Below are 23,487 nucleotides of genomic sequence, written 5' to 3'. Positions count from 1 at the left end.
GTGTGCTGAAGCTATGCTGCTGGTCAGCAAATCACTAACAGCTGAATAACAAAAATGGTAAAGTAATTAATGTAATAATTAATATAAGACATGTCTATGCAGTGTCACATGAACATACTTTCTTTTCCCTGGCAGCCATCTGTCTTTTCCTCTTCACTTGACTTCTAGCGATGCTTGCAAACTTTCTGGCCACAGTCCGGGGTCGGCTGATGGGAATTGAACGCCTCTCGGCTCCCTCTACAGGTGGAACAATTTCTATAGCTGTGATACATTCATCCCCGGTCTGCTTTGTTACAATCTTAATCTTGGACCACCTTGAGGTGTGGTTAATCTTGGATGTGGTAGGAGTGCTTGTTGTTGTTGTGGCAACTGGGTTGGGAACTGTTTGAACCTGTAACAAAATCAAAAAAGAACGTTTTTTAGCCAGTGTAAACAAGTTGGGCAAGTCAAAGATTAAAATTCTACAAATATTGTAATAATCCTTGAGAGAGTAGTACAGTACATTATAGGTTTTTGTCAAAAAGTAAAGACTTTTGTCATCAATAATCACTGCCATCACTGAACCATCACCATCACTGCGCTGCATTTGCATTCGTTGAACTTCTTCTTTCTTAAAAATTTCTTTCACTTTACTTTCATTCCACTATAGTTCAGGATATTGTTCATCTGCACTACGAGGCATAAAATTTCAAAACATTTGGCTTAATCTGAACAATACGGAACGATAATATAACACCACACAGTTAAGATTTCATCCTGCTATTTTCATATACAAGAAAACCTGCTTGTTCGACCTTACCTGCCCACGCGATATCATCTCGAGTGATTCCTGCCCCCTATCCAAATTTTTCTCTTTCCATTTTTCTGGTACAAAGAGCTTCAAAAGTACTTCAAAAACAATAGTGATACATATTGCGATGCTACCTGCAACAAATTGTTATGGTTGGGAGACAAATATTTGTCCAAGTTGACTTTGTAATGAGTATAAAGTGTTCAGACCCACTTGTGCATTTTGTGCATTATGTTCTGTTAAGTTGTGTGTCAGTGAAGAAAACTCTCTGACCAGTTTATACAGTAAATTAACAGTAAAAACTGTAATTGTATTTTATAATTTAGCCTCATCCTGACAACACTGTACTAAAATAATAATAGTAATAATAATAATAATACAAATATGAAATGTGTGTTTAGAAATAGTAGATAAAAATATTTTGCATGTGAGGACACAATGACCACTTTCCTGAAGACATTTCAGAATTATACAGATCATTAGAAATTAAAATCATGAAAGCTAAATGGTTTCACAATATTTGAATACTTGACCCACTCAAGCAACTATTGTGATAAAATGAACTATACCATTGCAGATAGTGCTTGGTAGTGTTAGTCAAAACATTTAAGAAAATACTCCAGCTGTCCAATTGTTCCATTTATGAACATGTGTACATTAAAAAGCAAATTTTTTCAAACATCTATTTTTGGTATAGAATTATTCAATAAATACTCACTTCTAAATTTCTTTTTAACCAAGTAAGTCAATTCAATAATAATTCAGAAGAATTAAAGATCAAAGCTTTAGCATGTTCATATACCTCAGCAACAATCTCTAATTTCCATGGTACCAGAAATGTATTTCACTGATAACATGAAATGTTTATGTGGTTGGTGAGTCAGTCATATTGGCTCTCTTCACTGCCTGGGACTGCAGCTAAATCTGGAACAATCCATCTCTTGTAATTGCATGAGATTAATATTTCTGTACACGGCCGCCACTCCGCCAGTAATAGCAGCTGCTATGTAAAGTACTAGAAGCTAATCACTAGCTAACTTTATCATCGGTTTATGCCTATTACACAAAACTGCTGGTGATGTGAGCCTCAGTAAGCCAGATAAGAGGACAAACACAGCATTGGACAAACAGCAGGGCCACAGTTTACACTCGCTCAGTAACAGCACAGGTACCACACATCCAAGGTTAGAACATGCTTGTAATTATGGTGAAAATACTGCCAAACCCCCTGTCTACCCAGGGGATAAGTGTTTGAGCAGTGGTCAGTCTCCCCTGTGTGTGTCCCCTGATTCTCACATCTCACAAAATTACAATCTATTTTTCCTCTTAATTTCACCTACACATGAACAATTAGCAAACAGCACATAAATCCAGAACACAGCTGAATCAGCCTAATTAAGCTTTAATTGCCAGTAACAGCTCAACAAAATTGGCCAACTAACACTCCAGGAGATGCACAGTGCACAAGACCATCACTTTTCCATGTTTGCCACAGGTGCCATAGAAATGGACTAAATGTCACATCACACAAAAGCTCCTGCATTGCCCAAAACCACAGTAAGTGTGGATGTGGACACATAAAAAATATCTTGCAAGTAACATTTTTTATTTGAGACAACCTGAAAGTTCTCACATTGACAAAATGCCTTTTTTTTTACAGGCCCACTGATGCCAGGACATTAAATGTGCTATCACAAGGAATCAACTTTGCAATCCAGAGACTAATAAATGGCTTGTTTACACACCAAGAACAAAATGCAAAAAAAATACTTCAAAAAGACCAACCTCAGATATGGCCCCATCGTTGGTATTGTCCTTTGGTTCTGTGGGAGGGATAAAAGCTGTGGACGAATCGTTGGAGCTCTCTTTTTCCTCCTATGAAAAGTCAGAGCCACACTATGGAACAGTAATACACGGTAAAAATAACAAAGAATCATCTATCATCTATCAAGAATAAATTACATTGTCACAATAATTTCAAGAGAAGAGGTAAAAAATATTTTATACCAACTTTATGGGCAACAGTGTATAATCTGCAAAATAAATACCATGGCTTACTCAAAATTGTACGTTTTTTAATGTTTGTTTTGTCAGTAAAACAATCATTTGTTTTTTTGGCAGTTTACAAGAAAAAAAAAAACTGTACATTTCAAAAAGTAATTACTTCTAGTATAAGGTAGGTTTAAAAAAGAATGCCACGACAGCCACCATTAGGGGACACTCACAAGGATTGATACATATAATAACAAAAAATATATATACTGTGTGTAATATTTGACTCCTCAATTAAAATGTTTAAATAATAATCCAAAGTATGTGGTAAATGAAAGTAAAAGTCCACATACTGCTTGATGCTGATACCACATGGCTATTTAGATCTAAAAAGACACTGACATCACATACAGCCATAGTTACCAAGGTGACTCTGGCATAGTGACCACATTTAAAAATTACTTATCACATGAGCTGCACTACCCAAAAGATGTATTCCGCACACACAATCATTGCAAAAGAAACAGTTTGTGTATGAGTGAATGTGTGTTACTGATGGTCTGACATGGCTCTTTGTATTATCACAGTTTGAGCCATTAGAACAACAAATCTCTAAAAGTCCCACCAATATGTGATTGGCCCATTCATCATATGTGAGAGGAGTCAGGAGGTGAGCTGGCTCATGGTGTTATTTTTGTGCCTTATACCTGAGCACAGAATGGGACATTCTGAGCACAGGAAACTGATGTTTGAGCTCACTCAGTTTAAGCAAATAAAAATGTTCTGTGCTCAATAACTCTATTTGCACATTTGCAAAGTTTCTACAGACACAGAGCAGCAGTGTGTGAGAGAAAATGATTAGAACTGAGCCAAATTCATGCTTATATTGATAATAGCAAATATAGTTATTGTGTAGAAAATAGATTTCTGTTCGGTCAAATTTGAGTGATATATCAGTGCACTGATTAGTCCAGGGTATGTGCATCAATATTTGGTGATAATAAGCTGAGCTATGATGTTTGTACCTGTGTGAGTGCCGGACTGGGCTGTGCTGGAGGCTGTAGCTGAGCAGGTTTTGGTTCCTCCACTTTGCCATTCTTCACAGCCTCGAGAGCAGTGGTGGTTGAGTCCAGACTGAGTTTGGGAGTAGAGCGGGGGCTGGCCTGAGGACTTGCCTCATTGTTATTGTTCTGCTTTAAAAGGTGACTCTTCATCAAGCTTGGAGTTCTGGGAAAAAGAGTGGAAATTACTTTTTAATAAATAACTTGATTATGCAAAGAACAGATTCATTCTTCGGTGGAATATTATTTCTAAGCCTGAAAAAGGACTTTGTAATCACTCATGATTAGATGTGAATGTAACTTTGCATTTTATAAAATCTACAAATAGACATGACCTAATACTTTATTGTGCAGTAAATAGTGTATGATTAATTATTGTTAATAGCCTGAGTAACATGCACCTGATGCCAGTTTGTGTTTACTGACCCACTTTTTCATCCTTGTAATACACATAGTAAAACGTACATCTCTGTTGTAAAGTTTTAACTAAGAGGAGGTATAAGAAATCTAATGAACGCAGCAAACTGCAAAAGATCTACAAAGTATGGGAGGTTATTCAGGTCACTTACGCATCAGAACCATTTACTAAGGGGAGCGACGGTTAAGATTGAATATGGCAAAGACAAAACAATTTTACAATAATTAGGTGCCAAATATAGTTCTTATGAATTATGAAAATATTAGAGTATTGTTAGAAAACATTTTGAAAGCTTCTACTTAAGAGCAATGAGATGTCTTTAAATGCGCAGTGTGTAGGATGTAGCGGGATCAGTTAGCAGAAATGGATTATAGTATTCATGATATCTTGTCATTATCACTATTGTGTAGTTTCCAAAAAATAAGTAATTGTCTTTTTTTTAGCATAGAATGAGCACTTTATATCTATAAGGGGGGCGGGTTCCCTTTTTTGAGAGGCAGCCATGTTGCGCTGCCACGTTTCTACAGTAGCCCAGAACAATCAAACCAAACACTAGCTCTAGAATTTCATGTTTTCAAGTTAAAAGAGCAGCTTGAATTTGTGACACTCTAGCGTTTTTTGGAAAAGCGGGAAGGAAAAAAAAGGAAAATAATCAGGCTCATGGAAGAATTTAATTTACTATAAGGAAAAGGAATGGGACAGGCAACAGCACACAAGTGATTCCAAAGTTGCCAGTTTTCTGCTTGACAGCATACGTTTGTTGTTTCATAGGTTTAGCTACAGTCAGAGGTGCTCTGTTTCAGCAGGCAAGGCAGGCAGCCACTTGGGGGCCAAGGCCACTAGGGGGTCCTCGAAGGCTGACAAAAGTTAAACTATGTGCAGCACTGACTGTGTGCAAAGTTTTCAATGACACTACTAGTCAGAGACCTCCCTGAGAGGCCCCTGATTCTCACTTCATTGTAGGTAGCATGATTCAGTTTAAACAAACAAGTCTAATGAAGCAAGTAAAAAAAACAGCTAGTGAAAATGAAGAGGAGTTATCCTTCTGGGCGACAAAAGAGGATGAGGAGTAAAGCAAGATATTGGTAAATGGAGCAGTGGAGACAATAATGATTAAATGTAATAAGTTAAATAGCTTTCGCTAAATGCTGCTAGTGTAGCTATAATTGTGGTGAAGAGACAGTTGAACTCCACTGGTATCACATTGTTCCTTTTGATTACTTTGACATTTAATATGAGCTAACATGAGTTAGCTAAATAAGTTAGCAGAGCAGGCTGATGTGGGACACATTAGTCATTTAGCAGATGCTTTTATTCATTTAGCAGATGCTTTAGTCATTTAGTCATTTAGCAGATGCTTTTAGAGAGAGAGACATGATGTCCAACCATACTGTTACTCTAGATGGCATAAGTCTGGCCTCCAGTACTACTGCAAGGAACCTTGGAGCTATTTTTGACCAGGATTTGTCCTTTACCTCACATATAAAACAAATCTCTAGAACAGCCTTCTTCCACTTACGGAACATTGCCAAAATTAGGAGCATCCTGTCTCAAAGTGATGCCGAAAAACTGGTCCATGCATTTGTTACCTCTAGGTTGGACTGGAACTAGCAAGAGAGATCATATTTCACCTTCACTAGCTTCTCTGCATTGGCTTCCCATTAAATCTAGAATAGAATTTAAAACGCTGCTTCTTGCATATAAAGCTCTGAATGGTCAGGCTCCATCATATATAGAAGACCTCATAGCTCCATATCATCCTAGTAGAGCAGTTCGATCTCAGAATGCAGGCCTACTTGTGGTTCCCAGAATTTCCAAATGTAGAATGGGAGGTAGAGCCTTTAGCTATCAAGCTCCTCTCTCCTGTGTAACCAGCTCCCAGTTCAGATTCTGGAAGCAGACACCCTCTCTACTTTTAAGTCTAGGCTTAAAACCTTCCTCTTTAATAAAACATATAGTTAGATATAGTTATGCTGCTATAGGCTTAGACTGCTGGGGGACCCACCACCCAATGCACTGAGCTCCTTTCCTCCTCTTGACCCTCTCTCCTCTCCTCTCACCCCGCAATTGTCACCTATGTACGTCATTAACTCTGTGTGTTTTCTCCGGTAGTTGTCTTTGTCCTCCTCTGTCCCCCTCTCTCTGTCCCTTTCTGAGGGTGTCCCCGGCTTTGAAGCTGTGTGTCTTCCATCGTGCAGCTACTGGTCCTACCTGTTCTTTTCTCTCTTCACTTTCCATTCACCCCAACCTGTCAAGGCAGATGGCAGTCCACCCTGAGCCTGGTTCTGCTGGAGGTTTATTCCGTTAAAGGGAGTTTTTCCTCTCCACTGTTGCCTATGGCTTGCTCCAGGGGGAATTGTTGGGTTCTCTCTATACATCTTTATAATCTGGACTTTATTCTGTAAAGTGCCCTGAGATGACTTTGTTGTGAATTGGCGCTATATAAATAAAGTTGAATTGAATTGAAAATTGGATTTTATTCAAAGCGACTTACAAGTGAGGTACAAGACAAACAAAAATCTAAGTCAAGGAGAAAACATCAAAGCAAAGTCCTATCAGAAGAAGTGTTTACGTTTGAGATGCAAATGCAATAAAGAGCAGAAAGGAAGTAATTTTTTTTAAGTGTAAAGGAAGGTGTGAAAGAGTTCTGTTTTCAGCAGTTTTTTTGAATATTGGCAGTGAGTTTGCTGAGCGTGCAGAGTTTGGTAGCTTGTTCCATTTTGTGGGATCACTGAGCTTAAGAGTTTTTCTTGGTGTCATCTGTGTGGTGCTGGGACAACCATACATCGTTCACTGGCAGAGCGCAGCAGACAGGATTGTACCTGTAGACCTGAATGAGGGAGTTGAGGTAAGCCATTGTGTTGGCTTTGTAGTATTTCACCAAACCAACATTATGTGGTTGCAGTACGCCTAAAAAATGACAATTAATTGTGTCAGTAGAATAGACATCACAGCCCTGGGCTCATCTGTAAATTGAACCCAGGACCTCTCACTCCCAAAGCGAGAACCATACCCCTAGAACAACGATCCACAGGTAGTAGTAGTAAAATGAATGATGACAGCTGTATCCGACTAAACTAAGTGTCAAGCTATGAATACTAAGTTACTGAATTTGGATGAATGAAATTAGGAAAATGTACTATAAATCACTGATAACTTACTGTAAGTTCTTGTGCTATGTGCAGTGTTGTGTGTATTTTATTGTATTTTTCATATGTTAAGCATAGCGGTTTTATGTTACATACATTTTTGCCTAGGGCCCCAACAGACTCTAAGATTGCCACTGGCTAGAGTATGGTCATGGGCATAGTTGCAAACACAAGTATGTATTTCTAACTTGCCAACAACGCACCTAATAGACACCGTTTGCTCTCATGATTGAAAAGGGAAGTGTGGGGAAAATATTCAAATGGTTGCAATTTACAACCTCAGCAATAAACCCAAGCCCATTCTCACACAATGCACCTTTAAATTATAAGGTTGAAGAAATGGTGTTATAATACAAATTAAAAGTTATGATTGCAACTGATAACAGTGCACTCTCCAAACACATGGCAACATATCTCATAGTAACAGTTTTATAATTAGTTATAATGAATATAATGCAATTTTCAAAATATCTTTGTTGCTCTTACTTTATTCCCTTCTTCTCTTTCTTTTCGGGTTTGTGTTTGGAGACTCTGCTCCTGGAGGCCAGGGAAATGTGGATGTACAGGACTGTCATAATAATTACAGGAAGATAGAATGCTGCTATAGCCGTCCCAAATGTTACTGCAGGGTTGGAAAGGAACTGTGGAGAGAAAGAGGGAGAGAGAAAAAAAAGAAAGTCTATCCTTTAGAGTGAACGTTTACAGATCCTTTACTCTTGCTCAATCAACATTAGGACAGACTGTATGCTTGTCTGCTATGCTTGATCAGAATGGGTTTTATAATGTTTTTATTGTTGCATATTGTGGTATTTGGTTGTATTTTGATGGAGCAGCCATGTAATAAAAATATAATTTCAGTAAGAACTGACAATAAAGCTGTATCGTATCACATCATGTTTGTTCTTGTCTGTAAACTTTATAATGGTATGTTTTTTCAGCACTAACTTGCCTAAAGTGGAAATCAATAAGCTTCCACTACTAACCATCACAATCATATCAGATATTCAGTCATGTACCTGAACAGTGTTTACATATCCATACTTGTAAATACAAAGTTACAATATTACATTTTTTTTCCTTAACTAAGCCATAACCTTACAATTCCTACCTCCTTGTTCCATGTAGTTGCAGGGTAAATACAACACATTTGTTATTTTAAAATACTAAAAAGTATCTTTGTAAATGCAAAGTGCAAACAGAACATGTACGGACTGTACAAACTCCCCAGGATTGCAGTTTAAATTTCTTCAACCTAAATGTTCATTTTCATCATTTGCTCCCACTCTCTCAGACAACCAACAGGTTTTTTTTGTTAAAAGAATGCACCCAGGCCAGCAGCTTTCTCTTGAAATTGCACCACTTTGTTGCCAGGCACCAAATTGACATATTTTTTCTGTTACAATTACACAGAAATAGCAGCTAGTTGATTATTTTTCAACCCAAGCAGACAAAAACACTGGGTTACAATTGTGGAAACATAGCAGGTGTCATGGGTAAGGTTCACAGCTTCATGACTATAGTCATTTTCTAAGTTAATCATATTGTCGACAATTACTACACAGACACTAAAGCCAATATTGAATCTTCTCTATTCACCTCTTTTAGTTGGCAGTCTGCAGCCTGGATTCACTGGACCATTGATGCCAAAGAGCTACAGTGTTGTCCAAAAACTATTAAAAACATGAGCCAGACACACCACTCCATATGAGGACATATTCCTTCATTCCATAACCCGTGGCCTTATTGTTTTTTGATACATCATATCATTTGCTCCCACTTCCTTGTCCATTATTGCAGCCAGCGAACTGTGTGTGTGCGTTGTTGAAAGTCGAAGAGTGTGGATAATATTAACAAAGTTCCAAGCTTTTATTAGTTTTTGGACAACAGCAGAGGTCTATGACATAATCAAATAAGTGAATCCAGGCTGCAGGCTAACAACTAACCATTCATGAGCAGCGATTCAGTGTTGTCTTAAGAACAATTTATTTAATTTAGGAAATAGGCAGAGAGAGAAGAGGAAAGCTAAGAATGCAGGACTGACAGTAGGGATTTTGAATGTTGGAACTATAACGGGAAAGGCTAGAGAGTTGATTGACATGATGCAGAGAAGGAGGAAGGTGAAGAAGGTGGACTGTGGCGCAGGAAAGTAGAGCGGTTGTCCACCAAACTCACAGTTCTTGGTTCAATCCCTGGCTCCTCTGATCACATGTCGAAGTGTCCTTGACACTGAACCCCAACTTAGTTGCTCCCGGTGAGTGTTGGCCAGCTGCATAGCAGCTCCCCCACCGGTGTATGAATGTGTGTGATTGTTAGTGTGAATGGGTAAATAAGAAGCAGTGTAAAGCGCTTTGAGTGCCAATAGGTAGAAAAGCACTATATATGCAGACCATTTACCAAGTGCAGACCATATACTGTGTGTCCAAGAGATGAGGAGGAAAGGTAGCAAGGCTTAGCTTAGGAGCAAGGGTTCAAGTTGTTCTACCATGGGTAAGTTAGGAAGAGAAATGATGTAGGAGTTATCCTGAGAGAAGAGTTTGTGAGCAATGTTCTAGAGATGAAAATAGTATCAGACAGGTTGATGAGTCTGAAGCTGGAAATTGAAGGCGTGATATTCAATGTTGTTAGTGGTTATGCCCCACAGGTAGGATGTGAGTTAGAAGAGAAGAAGAAATTCTGGAGTGAGTTAGATGAAGTGATTCAGAGCATCCCCAGAGGTGAGAAAGTGGTGATTGGTGCAGATTTCAATAGGCATGTAGGTGAAGGGAACAGAGGTGATGAGAATATGATGGGCAGATTTGGTCTTCAGGACAAGAAGCAGAAGGACAGATGGTGGTAGACTTTGCAAAGATGATGGAAATGGCTGTAGTGAACACTTTCTTCCAGAAGAGGCAGGAACATAGGGTGACGTATAAGAGCGGTGGTAGAAGCACTCAGGTGGACTACATTTTGTGTAGACATTGTAATCTGAAAGAGATCAGTGATTGTAAAGTATTGGTAGAGGAGAGTGTAGCCAGACAACACAGGATGGTCGTTTGTAAAATTCCTCTGGTGGTGAGGAAGATGAAGAGGACAAAGGCAGAGCAGAGGACGAAGTGGTGGAAGTTGAAAAAGCAAGAATGTTCAGGCAGGAGCTGAGACATGCTCTGTGTGGTCAGGTTCTGCTTCCAGATGACTGGATCACTACAGCTAATGTGATCAGGGAGACAGGTAGGAGGGTACTCGGTGTGTAATCTGGAAAGTGGACAACGAGACAAAGAGAGATCGGAAGGATGATACAATGAAGTTGTGGGAAAGAGTAGTGGAAGCTAGGCTAAGGGCAGAGGTGAGCATTTGTGAACAGCAATATGGTTTCATGCCTAGAAAGAGTACAACAGATGCAGTATTTGCTTTGAGGATGCTGATGGAGAAGTACAGAGAGGGTCATAAGGATTTGCATTGTGTCTTTGTGTAGATTTAGAGAAAGTGTATGACAGGGTGCTGAGAGAGGAGCTGTGGTATTGTATGAGGAAGTCTGGAGTGGCAGAGAAGTATGTTAGAGTGCTGCAGGACATGTATGAGAGCTGTAAGACCGTGGTGAGGTGTTCTGCAGGTGTGACAGAGGAGTTCAACGTGCAGGTGGGTCTACATCAAGGATCAGCTCTGAGCCCCTTCTTGTTTGCTCTGGTGATGGACAGGCTGACAGATGATGTTAGACAGGATTCTCCGTGGACTATTATGTTTGCAGATGACATTGTGATTTGTAGTGAGAGCAGGGAGCAGGTGGAGGAAATTCTAGAGAGATGGAGGTCTGTTCTGGAAAACAGAGGAACGAAGCTTAGCCGTAGTAAGACAGAATACATGTCTATCAATGAGAGGAACCCAGGTGGAACCGTGAGGTTACAGTGAGCAGGGCTAAAGAAGGTGCATGACTTTAAGTACTTACGGTCAACGGTTCAGAGCAACAGACGGTGTGGAAAAGAGGTGAAGAGGTGTGCAAGTGGGTTGGAACGGGTGGAGAAAAGTGTCAGATATTTTGTGTGATAAGTTTCAGCGAGAATGAAAGGAAAAGTGTTTAAGACGGTGTTGAGACCAGCGATGTTGTACAGCTTAGAGACAGTGGCACTGAAGAAAAGACAGGAGGCAGAGCTGGAGGTAGCAGAGCTTAAGATGTTGAGGTTCTTTCTGGGAGTGACGAGAACAGACACGATGACCAATGAATACATCAGAGGGACAGCTCATGTTAGATGTTTTGGAGATAAAGTCAGAGAGGCCAGATTGAGGTGGTTTGGACATGTTCAGAGGAGAAACTGTGAATATATCGATAGAAGGATGCTGAGGTTGGAGCTGCCAGGGAGGAGGTCTAGAGTAAGACCAAAGAAGAGGTTTATGGATGTAGTGAGAAGGACATGAAGTTATTTGGTGTGAGAGAAGAGGAGGGGGGGAAAGTCCCCTGCTTTGTGTTACCATTCACTATGTCCGGCCTTTCTGTACAAGAATTTCAGTATACACATGTGACTGTGTCATGTTCACTCTAGATGTAACATTTCTGTTGGTTGTTAGCAAAGGCGGAAAAGCTAGTCCAAGCTGCAGACTGACAACTAACCCAACATGAATAGTGAGGATTCATTGATGGTTTTAGAGTCTGTATGATAATTGTGGACAATACAAACCATTTAGAAAATGACTGAACTTTTTTCATTTTGGCAGACAGCATGTGTGTTATAGAATAATTTATTTTTCCCTGACATCTGTAACAATCAGTTCTATGTACATTACCTGAATATAACATTCTCCAGGGGGCACTGTTCGCTCTCCAACGATGAACTGCCAGAACAAGATGGCAGGAGCCCACAAGATGAACGATAGGATCCAGGCTGCAGCAATCATTAACCCTGCCATCTTAGTTGTCCTTCTTGTTGGGTATGTGAGGGGTTTAGTCACACAGAAATAGCGATCAAAGCTGATGATCAATAAATTCATCACTGAAGCGTTTGAGACAACATAATCTAAAGCTAGCCACAAGTCACACACCACTGGCCCCAGTGGCCAGTAGCCAACAATGATGTAGACTGTATACAAATTCATGCTGAAAACACCAATGATCAAGTCTGCACATGCTAATGAAAATAAGAAGTAGTTATTGACAGTTTGTAGGTGGCGGTTCACTTTAATGGACAGCATGACTAAAATGTTTCCTGTAACAGTCACAAAGCTTAGAGATCCTGTAACCAAGGCAATGAACACCATCTCCAGGGCTTTGTATGGACTTCCAGTCCCCACTCCATTATCCACAGGAGAGCATGATGTTGAGTCATTGGTGGAAAAATTGCAGGTCGTGTTGGGGAACAGGTCAGCTGATTGGTTTACTGATGACCCTAAAGGAAGAAAGCAAGACAATACAAAGACAATGGCAGTAATCATCATCATCATCATGGTTGCTATTGTCCAATAATGTAATTTAACTTTAAAACAACTGAAGAAAGACAAGTTGTAAATGGTTAACACACAAAACAAACTATTCTTGTTAATCTTAAATCCATCCTGATGAGGAACTTGTTTACACCTTGACTAAAACTAGTTGAAGACAACTCTATAATTATTGCATGAGTACAGAATATTGCAAACCACTCTACAGTGTGGCTGAAATTAAATGTTCAAACCTTTCTAGTAAATTAATACAAAATGGTAATCAAATATATTTGTGTGTGCATTTATTGCTGGCACTACTTCAAAGGAGGATGCATATTGAAAATGAATGCATACCCTTTAACAAATCTGTGCTGCAAATTTAATTTAAGCCATGATTTAAAATTACAGTGCATTGTTCTTTTCAGCAAGAGTCCTGATTTAACACTATTGTGTTGGTATTCAAACTAATTTAATAGAGACTGGCTGGCTCTGATAACATTCAGGGATGTATTAAGTGCTGGAGGAAAGAAAATGCTGGAGAACTAAGAAACCATGAGATGAAGTGCAGAGGGACTTAGGAAGCTTTATATTTTTAACATTAAACCAGTAATGTTTTACCTTTCAACATTAATTTTTACTTTTCCCCCCTAACATTCTGATAAGTGCTCTGGGACAGTCTTAAGGGTTTCAGCTAGATTATTAAGTGTATAATACTAGATAAACGCTTATCCTACAAAATTAAAACTAGATGTAGAAGGATCAGCAGTGTGTTACAAAATTTAAAACTAATTGTCATGTTTGTATATTCTTGAAAAGACTGTCAGCTTATTATAAGAATGTACAATTTAAACATACACATGCTTCTTTAAAGTTGAAAAGGGTGACATCAGTGAGTCGGCTTTACCCATGGTCATAGACACATGGTCACATGTCTGCAAGTTTGTGTTTTGTTTGTTTAACAGTTGTTTGATAAGTTGCTTGTATTTTATTTAATTTTTTTGCATGTATTGTCTGTGCCTTAGCCTCTCTATCTGAGGATCACTAACTTCTTGTCAGACAAGAAGCAACATGTGAACCTGTAGAAGGACACTTATACAGGTTACACACCAGAGAGGTACACCTCTCTGATTATCAACACAAGAGCACCACAGGTCTGTGAGCTCTCCATTCTCCTTTACTGACTGTATACAAATAACTGCACCTCCATAACACTTCTTCATGAAGGTCCTCAAGATGGCAGAGACTTCCATCACTGGAGTAATAAGGTTGGGGTGGTTGGATGGGTAGGAAAACACAAGACTTTCCCACAACTTTTCCTCAGACCAAAGAAGCTGCTTGGATGAGGAGCAAAACATTTCTGACCAAGAAAAAAGAAGTCCAGTATACACGATATAATCTTGTCGGATAACCAGTCTTGGATGACTGAGAATCTCCACCGACACACTGTGTCTAAAAGGGTTTTAATCCCACATCTTGAGTGTTTACAGCAAAAAAATGAAATGAAAAATGAAACCAATATTTTTGCATCACTGTAAGTTATGTTATATGCCATTTTATTACCTCCCACAAAAGGGGTGCCTGCCTTACCATGTGGTGGTGCTCTTTCAACAAATGGTTCTCTGGGTTGTATGAGAGGGTAGGAAAAAACAACTCATATGGCCGTAAAAACTGGAGCACACAACTGACAAGGTTTATTGTCACAACATTTACCAGAATCAGTGTAGCACCCAAACTGGACAATCATAGGCTGCAGTGCATAATCTGCTCTGCCAGCAGAGACAGTAACAGAAGAACTATCCCGCTTTGGTCCAGGCCTTAACTTCACAATGCATCCACCTCTACTGTTATAGTACTATTTATTTACTTAGTTGTTTTACATCCTTAATTTAATCCCTTAATGACTGTAGAATCATTTTAACCAATTATATATTACATTGTACATTGTACAGCTTCCCACCTTCAGCGTTATACAATCAGGCTCATTTGTGGACCTGATTAAAATAATACATTATTACTGTGCAGCTAGAAATCTAGGGATTTAGAAACTATCATCAGAACAGCTGCAATTACTCTAGTGAGTACAATGTTATTATAACTGAAGGAATGGCAAAAACAATGAAAACAAATCTCAAGTCAACAATAAGTCCTTGTAACCAAGTAGTTCAGTATTATTATCACTAATTACCATAGCCTCCAAACTCAGCAAGAAGCCTCTCTCTGCATATCTACACGTTGGTGTCAGCAGTGTGAGATCTTTGTCTGAAGGTAGGTTTATCTTGCGAGATCTAATCAGCCATATGCAGTTAACTAATAGTAACTTCAGTTATTTTGTAAATTAAATAATTAGTTTAATTCTTGTACATTTTCAACAATCCCCATACAGACACTGAAGCCAACAATGACTGGGGACACTGGGTGACAAGTTCCTTTATTCTAAATTGTGTCAAGACATTTTTATTCTTTTATGCTGGCATTATTTTTTCAAGTTGTCCTTCCATCTGTTTGTTTTCATTCTTGTGAATGCAATGACAGAAAAAGAATGCCTTGAGGGAACTTCTTCAAGCTTGGCACAAACTTTCAATTAGACTTAAGGATAAACTAATTAGATTCTGGGTGTCTGGGTGGCACAAGCGTCCACCAGTATTTAAGGATGAACTGATTGGATTTTGTTGTTTAAATGTCAAAGATCAAAGTCAGTGTGAACTAATATCCCTCCTATTCTTTTCAACACTCTCAGAAATACTTGTAGGAATTTTATTACATTTGGCACAAATATCCACTTGGACACATGGACAAACTGATTGGAATATGAATCTAGACAGACATGCATGTAAACAAAATCTTGAATGGTTACCACAGTGTTATTATGCTTTTGTGCCTCTTATTCTAATTAACAACATTGTACCGCATCTGAAGTTATAAAAAGTCCACTCTTTTCATCTCAATTTATTTAACAATATCGTATTAACCCTTTTGTAAGATTGAATAATGTCAACATAACCCATCAGCATTGTATGGGAATTGTTGAAAATACAATTAACACATGTACATAACAGATTTCTTAGTGTTGTCTATTTTGTCACAGTTGGAGAAATGTGAGAGGATTCCACTAAACCAAACCTTCAAGTCCAAACATAAACATAAAAGCTGATTTTGAATAGTGACATCTGAAATATGTGTAAACGTACTGTACTATATAGCATCAGAGCAACCGTCATCCATGCAGATATTTATCACTGCTTCTTCTAACATTCCAACAATGGGTTTTTAGCTCCAGTAGCAGTAAAAAAGGCTGTGGATTAGTTTAGACACAGTTATTGTTACTGAATTGTTTTGATTGCACTGAATCAATTAGACAGGACCATCTTTCATCAAACATAGTCTGCCATTTTATTATTTTGGTTTGACCTAGCTTATGCATCAAATGCTTAAAATTAATTTGCATAGATTTAAAAGGATGGAGGACATTATGTGTACAAAGGCTGTATTTCTAATTGAAGAAAGAGGATGACTAAAAGCTGCATAAATGCTTCTTAAAGAGCCTTGACATTAGGCAGAAAAGAGTGATATGAAAGGAAAAACTGGTGACTAAAGAAGAAAAGACAGAATACAAAGGCAGGCTTAGGGACAGCCATTGCCATAATATTGTGTGTCTAAAGATGTGGTAATGTTGTATTTCTGTAGTTTATGTATTTGTTTTAGCAACAAATTAAGGCACATCGCATCCAACAGTTGCCAATCTTCCAGCTAATTTACTATAACCTATCTTCCACCTGATATCCCACACTTTTTCAATCCTCAGCCTCCAACTGCAATCGATGCCAAAATAATTTGAGCAGCTCCAAAGAGAATGCGAACTGCTTCAGAGAGCCCTGAGTAGCCACTGGGGCCATAAATGGACTGCAACACAAATTAAGAAGAGTGGGTATTCATAAAGGAGAATGTCTCGGGGTTTCCTCTGGAACTTCAGCTTGCTACACTATTACGTCTCACAGCAGGTGAGCAGCTGAATTTGTGAGAGATAAGAGCTCAGCTATTGCATGCTGCATTCAGAGCCTTTGTCCAAACTAACCAAAAAGCCTGCAGAGAGTTGTGTGTAGGAGGAAAAATGTCAGCGAAGGTCCAATCTGGTGCCATGTGGTTACGGTTTCAGCTAGATTTCACTTGTTTAATGCAGTGCAACTTTGCCTGTTTCCATTTTGTGGTACTAGGAAATGGGTTTCAAGTTAACCTGTATTTAATCTCTCCACATTTAAACAATCCCATCCACTTAACTTGCCAGCCCTGAGTGTCAAATTACTGATTCACCTATTATTCCCTTAATGTAAAAACGTCCTGCTGTTTCTGTTCGCAGCATCAGGTTATACGTCCAGCAGATTTTCTCATTTCTACAAATGTGGCCCTTAACCCTGCCACTGGGTTGGCAGTTATTGTAGTTATTAATTTAGCTATTTTTACCTCTGTCCAGTATCTTGCTATTCTTTAGTTACTATTTTGCTAAAATCCCCCCGTCTCAGTAGCCTCCTGGTGATCAGCAGGTTGCCTGTCATCAGGAGGTTCCCTGTTAATGATTCGTCTCATTTAAGCAGTATACTTACCTCACTTCTTGCTATGGTAAGGTTTCCTTGAGAAGTTGTGTAATGCGTATTTGAGTTAAATTGCAGGATCTAATTTTATGTTATTCTTAGTTAGTATATATCATAGTAATAATAATTTATAATTTGGTTTGCCACTTTCGAGTTTGCATTGGTGGACTGAATCTGCTTCTCTGTGCCTTAATTGCATTTGCATGAGTTTAGGTTTTTGTTTTCTGGTTTTTGGCATGTCAGGTGTGATTGTAATGGGAAGTAAAGTGTGTGTTGGAGAAAAATTAGGTAGAAGAGTGAAGTGTGAAAGAAAATTATGCGTCTCCATCTGCTTTTTCTTTGTGTTGAGTGATTTAACCACCACATATAGAACTCCACATATTACACTATCTCTGCTAACAGCTTCACTGTTTTTACCCTTTTTACTGTGATGCCAGTTACTCATTTGGCTATATTGCTATATATTCCTCTTTGCACCAACAATTGGTCAGTTTCCCCTCAGCATTCTTAGTCAATCAATGAAATTTCTCCATCTCATCATTCCAGCATTTTAGGCCTTTATGTTTTATCTGATGACATCCTTGTTTTCTTGCCAAATAAGCAAAACAACCAGATCAACAATCAAGATTATACAGAATGACTGAAGGTCCAAATTAAGACTGATTTGGCATTGTGGCATTAAGTTGTTGTCCATGAAGTTAAAAGGGTAAAATTCCTAGCTACATCATCTTTCTATTTAATTGATTCTAATGTTTCTATAATATCAGTAAAGCTAGGCAACTATTTACTTAAAGCTGTAATCTGGCTATACCATGAGACCAGAAATTAATCCACCCAGGGCACCAGAAAATGACCCTGCTTTAAAGCCCTTTCACACTAGTGTGTGACACACAAGCTTTAACCTTCTCTGATGGCTAGAAAGCGTAATTCAAATTTCTTGAGAAGACAGTATAGCAGCAGTGCTGCCAGTGCTATTCTGTGAGTCTGTGTCATGGGAGGCATTACCGGCACATAAACATAGATGTTTTGGATATGTCTCCATCCAAATTCAATATTGGAAAAAGTTATACACTGTAGCTTTAAGAATGTAATAATCGTTGCCATGGTTAAAAGAAACCAGCAGAGAGCATGGCAACAGTGGTCCAAGCTTTCACACATCCAAACTTTCACCCTGCAGCATTTGCAATACTGTAAAATCAAATGCCTGTAGCTCCTGGGTTTTGCTCCTAACCAACATCCATTTGTCTCACAGACAAATCCTTCCACCTGGAGTCATGCCTGCTTTGAACCATTTTCACTGGCATTTTCTCTAAAGCTAACATTAAAAATTTTAGATGAGCCTATTAAAAAGCAGGTTCTCTTAATCCTGTTAAAAATAATTCTGTATTTAAAACAGGCAAGGTTAATAAGAGCCAAGGTGGAAAGTAGGCCACTGTAGTGGTACAAATTAAAAGTTGGTGACCTACAATATATTTAAGACAAAATCTAATCACAAAAAATTCAAACCATAATATAGAAATAGTAGAAAATGCACTTTCAGAATGGTTTCAGAATTTAAGATCTGCAACAACAGAGTGTACAGGGACAGTTAACATAAATGAGTCCTTTATCGAGTTTCTTTCTCTCGACTTGTCTTTGTTGTATCTCAGACTAAAAGTAACACTGATTGCCCAAATTATGTGTGTGAACTGAGCTTGTTCCACTATTTACTAAAATAAAATGACTATAATAGCTGTGGAAACAACAGCTTTTTACTATAAAGTGCATACATATTTTTTACATTAAAGAAACACATGAATGTTTAAATCTTATATATTCTTACACTGTTACTAAAGTCAGACAAGATATGTGAGGGAGGGAAGTGAGGGAAGCTTCCAGGACTTAAAAGCCAGATCAGAAGAAGTACCTATTATGATGTATACAAAGTTTTCACTGCCTTTCATTGTAGAAGTCAATCTGAGTCATTGTGCAGATCAAAGTTTGGTTCCCCGGAGCAGCAATTCACAACTAACTGTGTTTGACTTTACTAATGGAAAGGCAGATGTCCTCTCAAGGCTGTGCTATCCCCTAAGACCTTACAGCCCAAGTAGAGAGGTTTCTGCTAGGTTCCTCAAGGCCCCACATCCTTTCACAAGTCCTACTACTCCAGCAGGTAAAAAATATATTTGTGCTGCCTTCACATCCCCTCACTGACCTTGCTGCTTTTCCTAGACAGTACACTTCTCTTTGGTATTCTCATAGATAAAGGAAATGTATTCTAAGAAACGACCCGTCTGATTGCACTTGTTGTTGTGTGAGTGGAAGAGGCAGAAGTATATTGTACTACTCTAGATTGCATAACTCTAGCCTCCAGTACTACTGCAAGGAACCTTGGACTTATTTTGACAAGGATTTGTCCTTTACCTCACATAAAACAAATCTCTAGAACAGCCTTCCTTCACCTACAGATTATTGCCAAAATTAGGAGCATCCTGTCTGATATTGATGCCGAAAAACTAGTCCATGCATTTGTTACTTCTGGGTTGGACTACAGTAACTCCCTACTTTCGGGATGCCCCAGTAACTCCCTATAAAGCCTGCAATTAATCCAAAATGCTGCAGCAAGAGTGCTGACTGGAATTAGCAAGAGAGATCACTAGCAAGAGAGATCAGTTCACTAGTTTTTCTCCATTGGCTTCCCATAAAAGCTAGAACAGAATATAAAACCCTGCTTCTTACATATAAAGCTCTGAACGGTCAGATTCCATCATATATAGAAGACCTCATAGTACCATATCATTCCAGTAGACCACTTTGATCTCAGAATTTAAAAAAATCCCAGAATTTTCAAAGGTAGAATGGGAGGCAGAGCCTTTAGCTATCAAGCTCCTCTCAGCAGACACCCTCTCTACTTTTAAGTCTAGGCTTAAAACCTTCCTCTTTGATAAAGCTTATAGTTAGTTAAAGATATGCTGCTATAGGCTTAGACTGCTGGGGGATCCACCCCCCCTTTGCACTGAGCTCCTTTCCTCCTCCTGTCCCTCTCTCCTCTCCTCTAATCCCACAATCATTACCACTGTATGACATTAACTCTGTGTGTTTTCTCCTGTAGTTGTCTTTCTCCTTCTCTGTCTCTCTCTGTGTGTTCCTTTCTGCAGGTGTCCCTGGGCTTTGAAGCTGTGTGTTTTTCAGTGTGGTCCTACTGGTCCTACCAAACTGCCCGATGTTTTGTTGTTGCTTTTGTTGCTCTTTTCTTTTCTTTCTCCACTGTCCATGAAACCCAACAAGTCAAGGCAGATGGCCGCCCACCCTGAGCCTGGTTCTGCTGGAGGTGTCTTCCATTAAAGGGAGTTTTTCCTTTCCACTGTTGCCTAGGGCTTGCTCAAGGGGGGCTTGTTGGGTTCTCTCTATACATCTTTATAGTCTTGACTTGATTCTGTAAAGTGCCTTGAGATGACTTTGTTGTGAATTGATGCTATATAAATAAAGTTGAATTGAATTTAATTAAAGTGTCATGAAAAGAAAATATGAAAACAATCAAAGGCATTGCACAGCGTGTACAACAATTACACTAGTACAACCAGCCATGGCACCAACAACTACAAACATCATAGAGAAGGGGTAAAGGTATCACAGTGTACCATTTGAAGACAAGCCACCACAAGGGCCAAACCCATCATTAGTAGTGGGAATTGGCAAGCCAGGTTGGAAATTGTAAAAATGGAAGAAAAAGCATGTGAATGTTTTGTTTCTTCACAACTAAAGTTACCGTTGCTGATGTCCTGGAAAGTGTGGTCCTTTTTTTTTTTTTTACATCAGAGAGCACAGTCTGACCCAAAATAACAAATTCATTTTAGAGTCCGAGTATTATGGGATGGCCTAAGGTCCATTTTGTTCTAAAAGGCAGCCAGAGCTATCTAAATTTTTTATTCCTGTGGGCCAAGTGGAGCTAATTCTGGATACACTATATATTGCTTATGTAATATTTGAGTCACTATTAGTGAGTTTAACAAACTACAAATTCTAAAACAATTAAGAGTAAGGAGTTATACAAGGGCATCAGGTCAATAAAAAACCTTATCACACACTGACGAAACAATTTTGATCAAACTCCAGCACTCAAACACCAGCTTTTTGAGAGCTTTCAATGCATCTTAGTTTCCACACCCGACCAGTCTCCAACTGGTGCAATTTGCTCCAGCCATAAAAAGAACTTGCAGTGAGATGCTTCTGTTCCTGATTGATTATGTTTCTATCCTGCTCACAAGCCTTTTGTCTCAGTCACATAATGTCTCAGTCAAAAATGCCTAATATGATTTAGAGTTGCTGGGTATTTTTATGTGTTTGTGTGTTGTGTTTAGCATTGTAGTAGTTTTCTGTGCAGTTAAATTAATGAATTTCAAAAAAGATTGAAACATGACATTTTAATTTAATCTTATGAACACAGCCATGCACACAGAACAACTGGCTCAGATCTTCTTTGAAATATACAACACAGGAAATGAGAGGCACATTACCATTGATTTCATCACCATCATCTCAAACACTCATCTGAACAGCGTTCCAGCAATGAGGATCTAGCCAGCACACTGCTGCAACATTTACTGTATATGTAACAAGGACACACACACACACACACACACATGCACACACGCAGTCATTACAGCCAGCAGACATCAAGAATAGAAAGCATATTAAATTATACTACTGTAGAAGTTCTCCTGTTTCATTCATCATTTACGTACTGCAGCTTTAGATCTGAATTTTTTTTAATTTTAAGTCAAATTACATAAGCTGCTAACAAACTAAATGTTTGAAAATAAAAGTACAATATAAAAACAAAATCTTGTATTAATTACAACTTTAAATGCAACATTTGATGTTTAACTTGAAAGATCAAGGTTTATTTAACTGGCTTGGTTTAACATAGATTAAATTCGTATTGTGAACATTTTTGCTTATATCACTTGCTATTTATCATATCGAACAGCACATACCTCAGTACTAAAATCAAAATATACATGTTTAATTATGAAAACAAACGTCCGTAGGAGAAGGAAATAATAAGTTGTCCCTGGGGAAGGAAGCTGGTCTAAAAGTTTTCTAGCAAACACGCACATTTGGGGCTGCTGATGTTTTTTTTTTTTGTTGGAAATGTAGTCTAGAGCAAATCAACAATAAACCTATTACAGTCTGAGATATTATCCTAATTATTAGCCCAATTTGTTTATTGTTTTGATGAAGCCTAAAAGCTTATTCACATTATTGTGTAAAAATGGTCTTTTATTGTGTTGATCTACACAGGGCCTATTTAACTGACAAAATATTTGTGAGGAGATACAGCTAGACCATAAAAAACAATGACTGACTCTTGCAACCAAGATTGGACTTTGCCAGACAGCCTTATGTGCCTCATATTTCATCACTAATTTTGTTTCCAATACTTTTTCTAAACAAAACAAAAATATTGTAGATTGACAAAGCAATAAACCAAACTAAATAAAACCAATGTATTTTTTGTAATATATTTTTATCTGCACAACTAATGAAGAGATGCGAGTTAATCGGTCCTCCTGACTGATCAAATGCATCTGTGTTCAGCCATCACACATTCTCTGCTAATCTCCAAAATGTTTGTCTGCAGTGTGTCCATTGTTTCGTGAATCAATAGGTGCCAAAATTAAACCAACCTGCATTAGCAGGGCAATGTTATTAAACAATTAAACTCTGTTGAGTAAAAAAATATAAACAGGTCTGGAACAAATATCAATAAAGTCAAAATATTTATTTACCGGATCATGTATAAAAAAATGAGGCCCCAGGAGCTAAAATGTAAAGAGCCGAAACATAAAAACTGCAAACAGCTAGTTTGGCAAGTATAGTACAAACTTAGGATACAATACACTCAATGTGCTGCTGAGCTAAACACTGCTGAGATCACCAGATTACCTTTACATCTTTCCTCTTTAGAGGGAGGAACTAAGAAGAAGAAAAAAGTTGCAAGTCAGGGTAATATAGATGTGCTTAAGGGATCTGATATGTACCAATGGCATGGAGCATAGTACTGCCAGAGGTGAATGCTAAGGATATGCCAGAAGGCAGAAATGGCAGAAATGGCAGAAAA

At 38.4% G+C, this 23,487-nt stretch overlaps 1 protein-coding gene across 1 annotated transcript in view; it reads right to left on the bottom strand.

Moving 5' to 3' along the window:
* LOC137108696 (muscarinic acetylcholine receptor M4-like) overlaps window positions 1-23,487 on the bottom strand; it is a 63,100-nt gene that overhangs the window by 16,819 nt on the left and 22,794 nt on the right. Inside the window, exons 2-6 of the mRNA XM_067493604.1 lie at window positions 12,166-12,764; window positions 7,897-8,051; window positions 3,808-4,009; window positions 2,576-2,665; window positions 119-391 (exon numbers count right to left, since the gene is read on the bottom strand). Of these exons, the coding sequence (XP_067349705.1) occupies window positions 119-391; window positions 2,576-2,665; window positions 3,808-4,009; window positions 7,897-8,051; window positions 12,166-12,764 (1,319 nt within the window). The remainder of the gene's footprint in view (window positions 1-118; window positions 392-2,575; window positions 2,666-3,807; window positions 4,010-7,896; window positions 8,052-12,165; window positions 12,765-23,487) is intronic.

The sequence above is a fragment of the Channa argus genome, chromosome 23 (genome assembly GCF_033026475.1).
Source record: "Channa argus isolate prfri chromosome 23, Channa argus male v1.0, whole genome shotgun sequence".
In the NCBI taxonomy this organism is placed as follows: Eukaryota; Metazoa; Chordata; class Actinopteri; order Anabantiformes; family Channidae; genus Channa; species Channa argus.
This window is presented reverse-complemented; position numbering and strand designations above follow the sequence as displayed.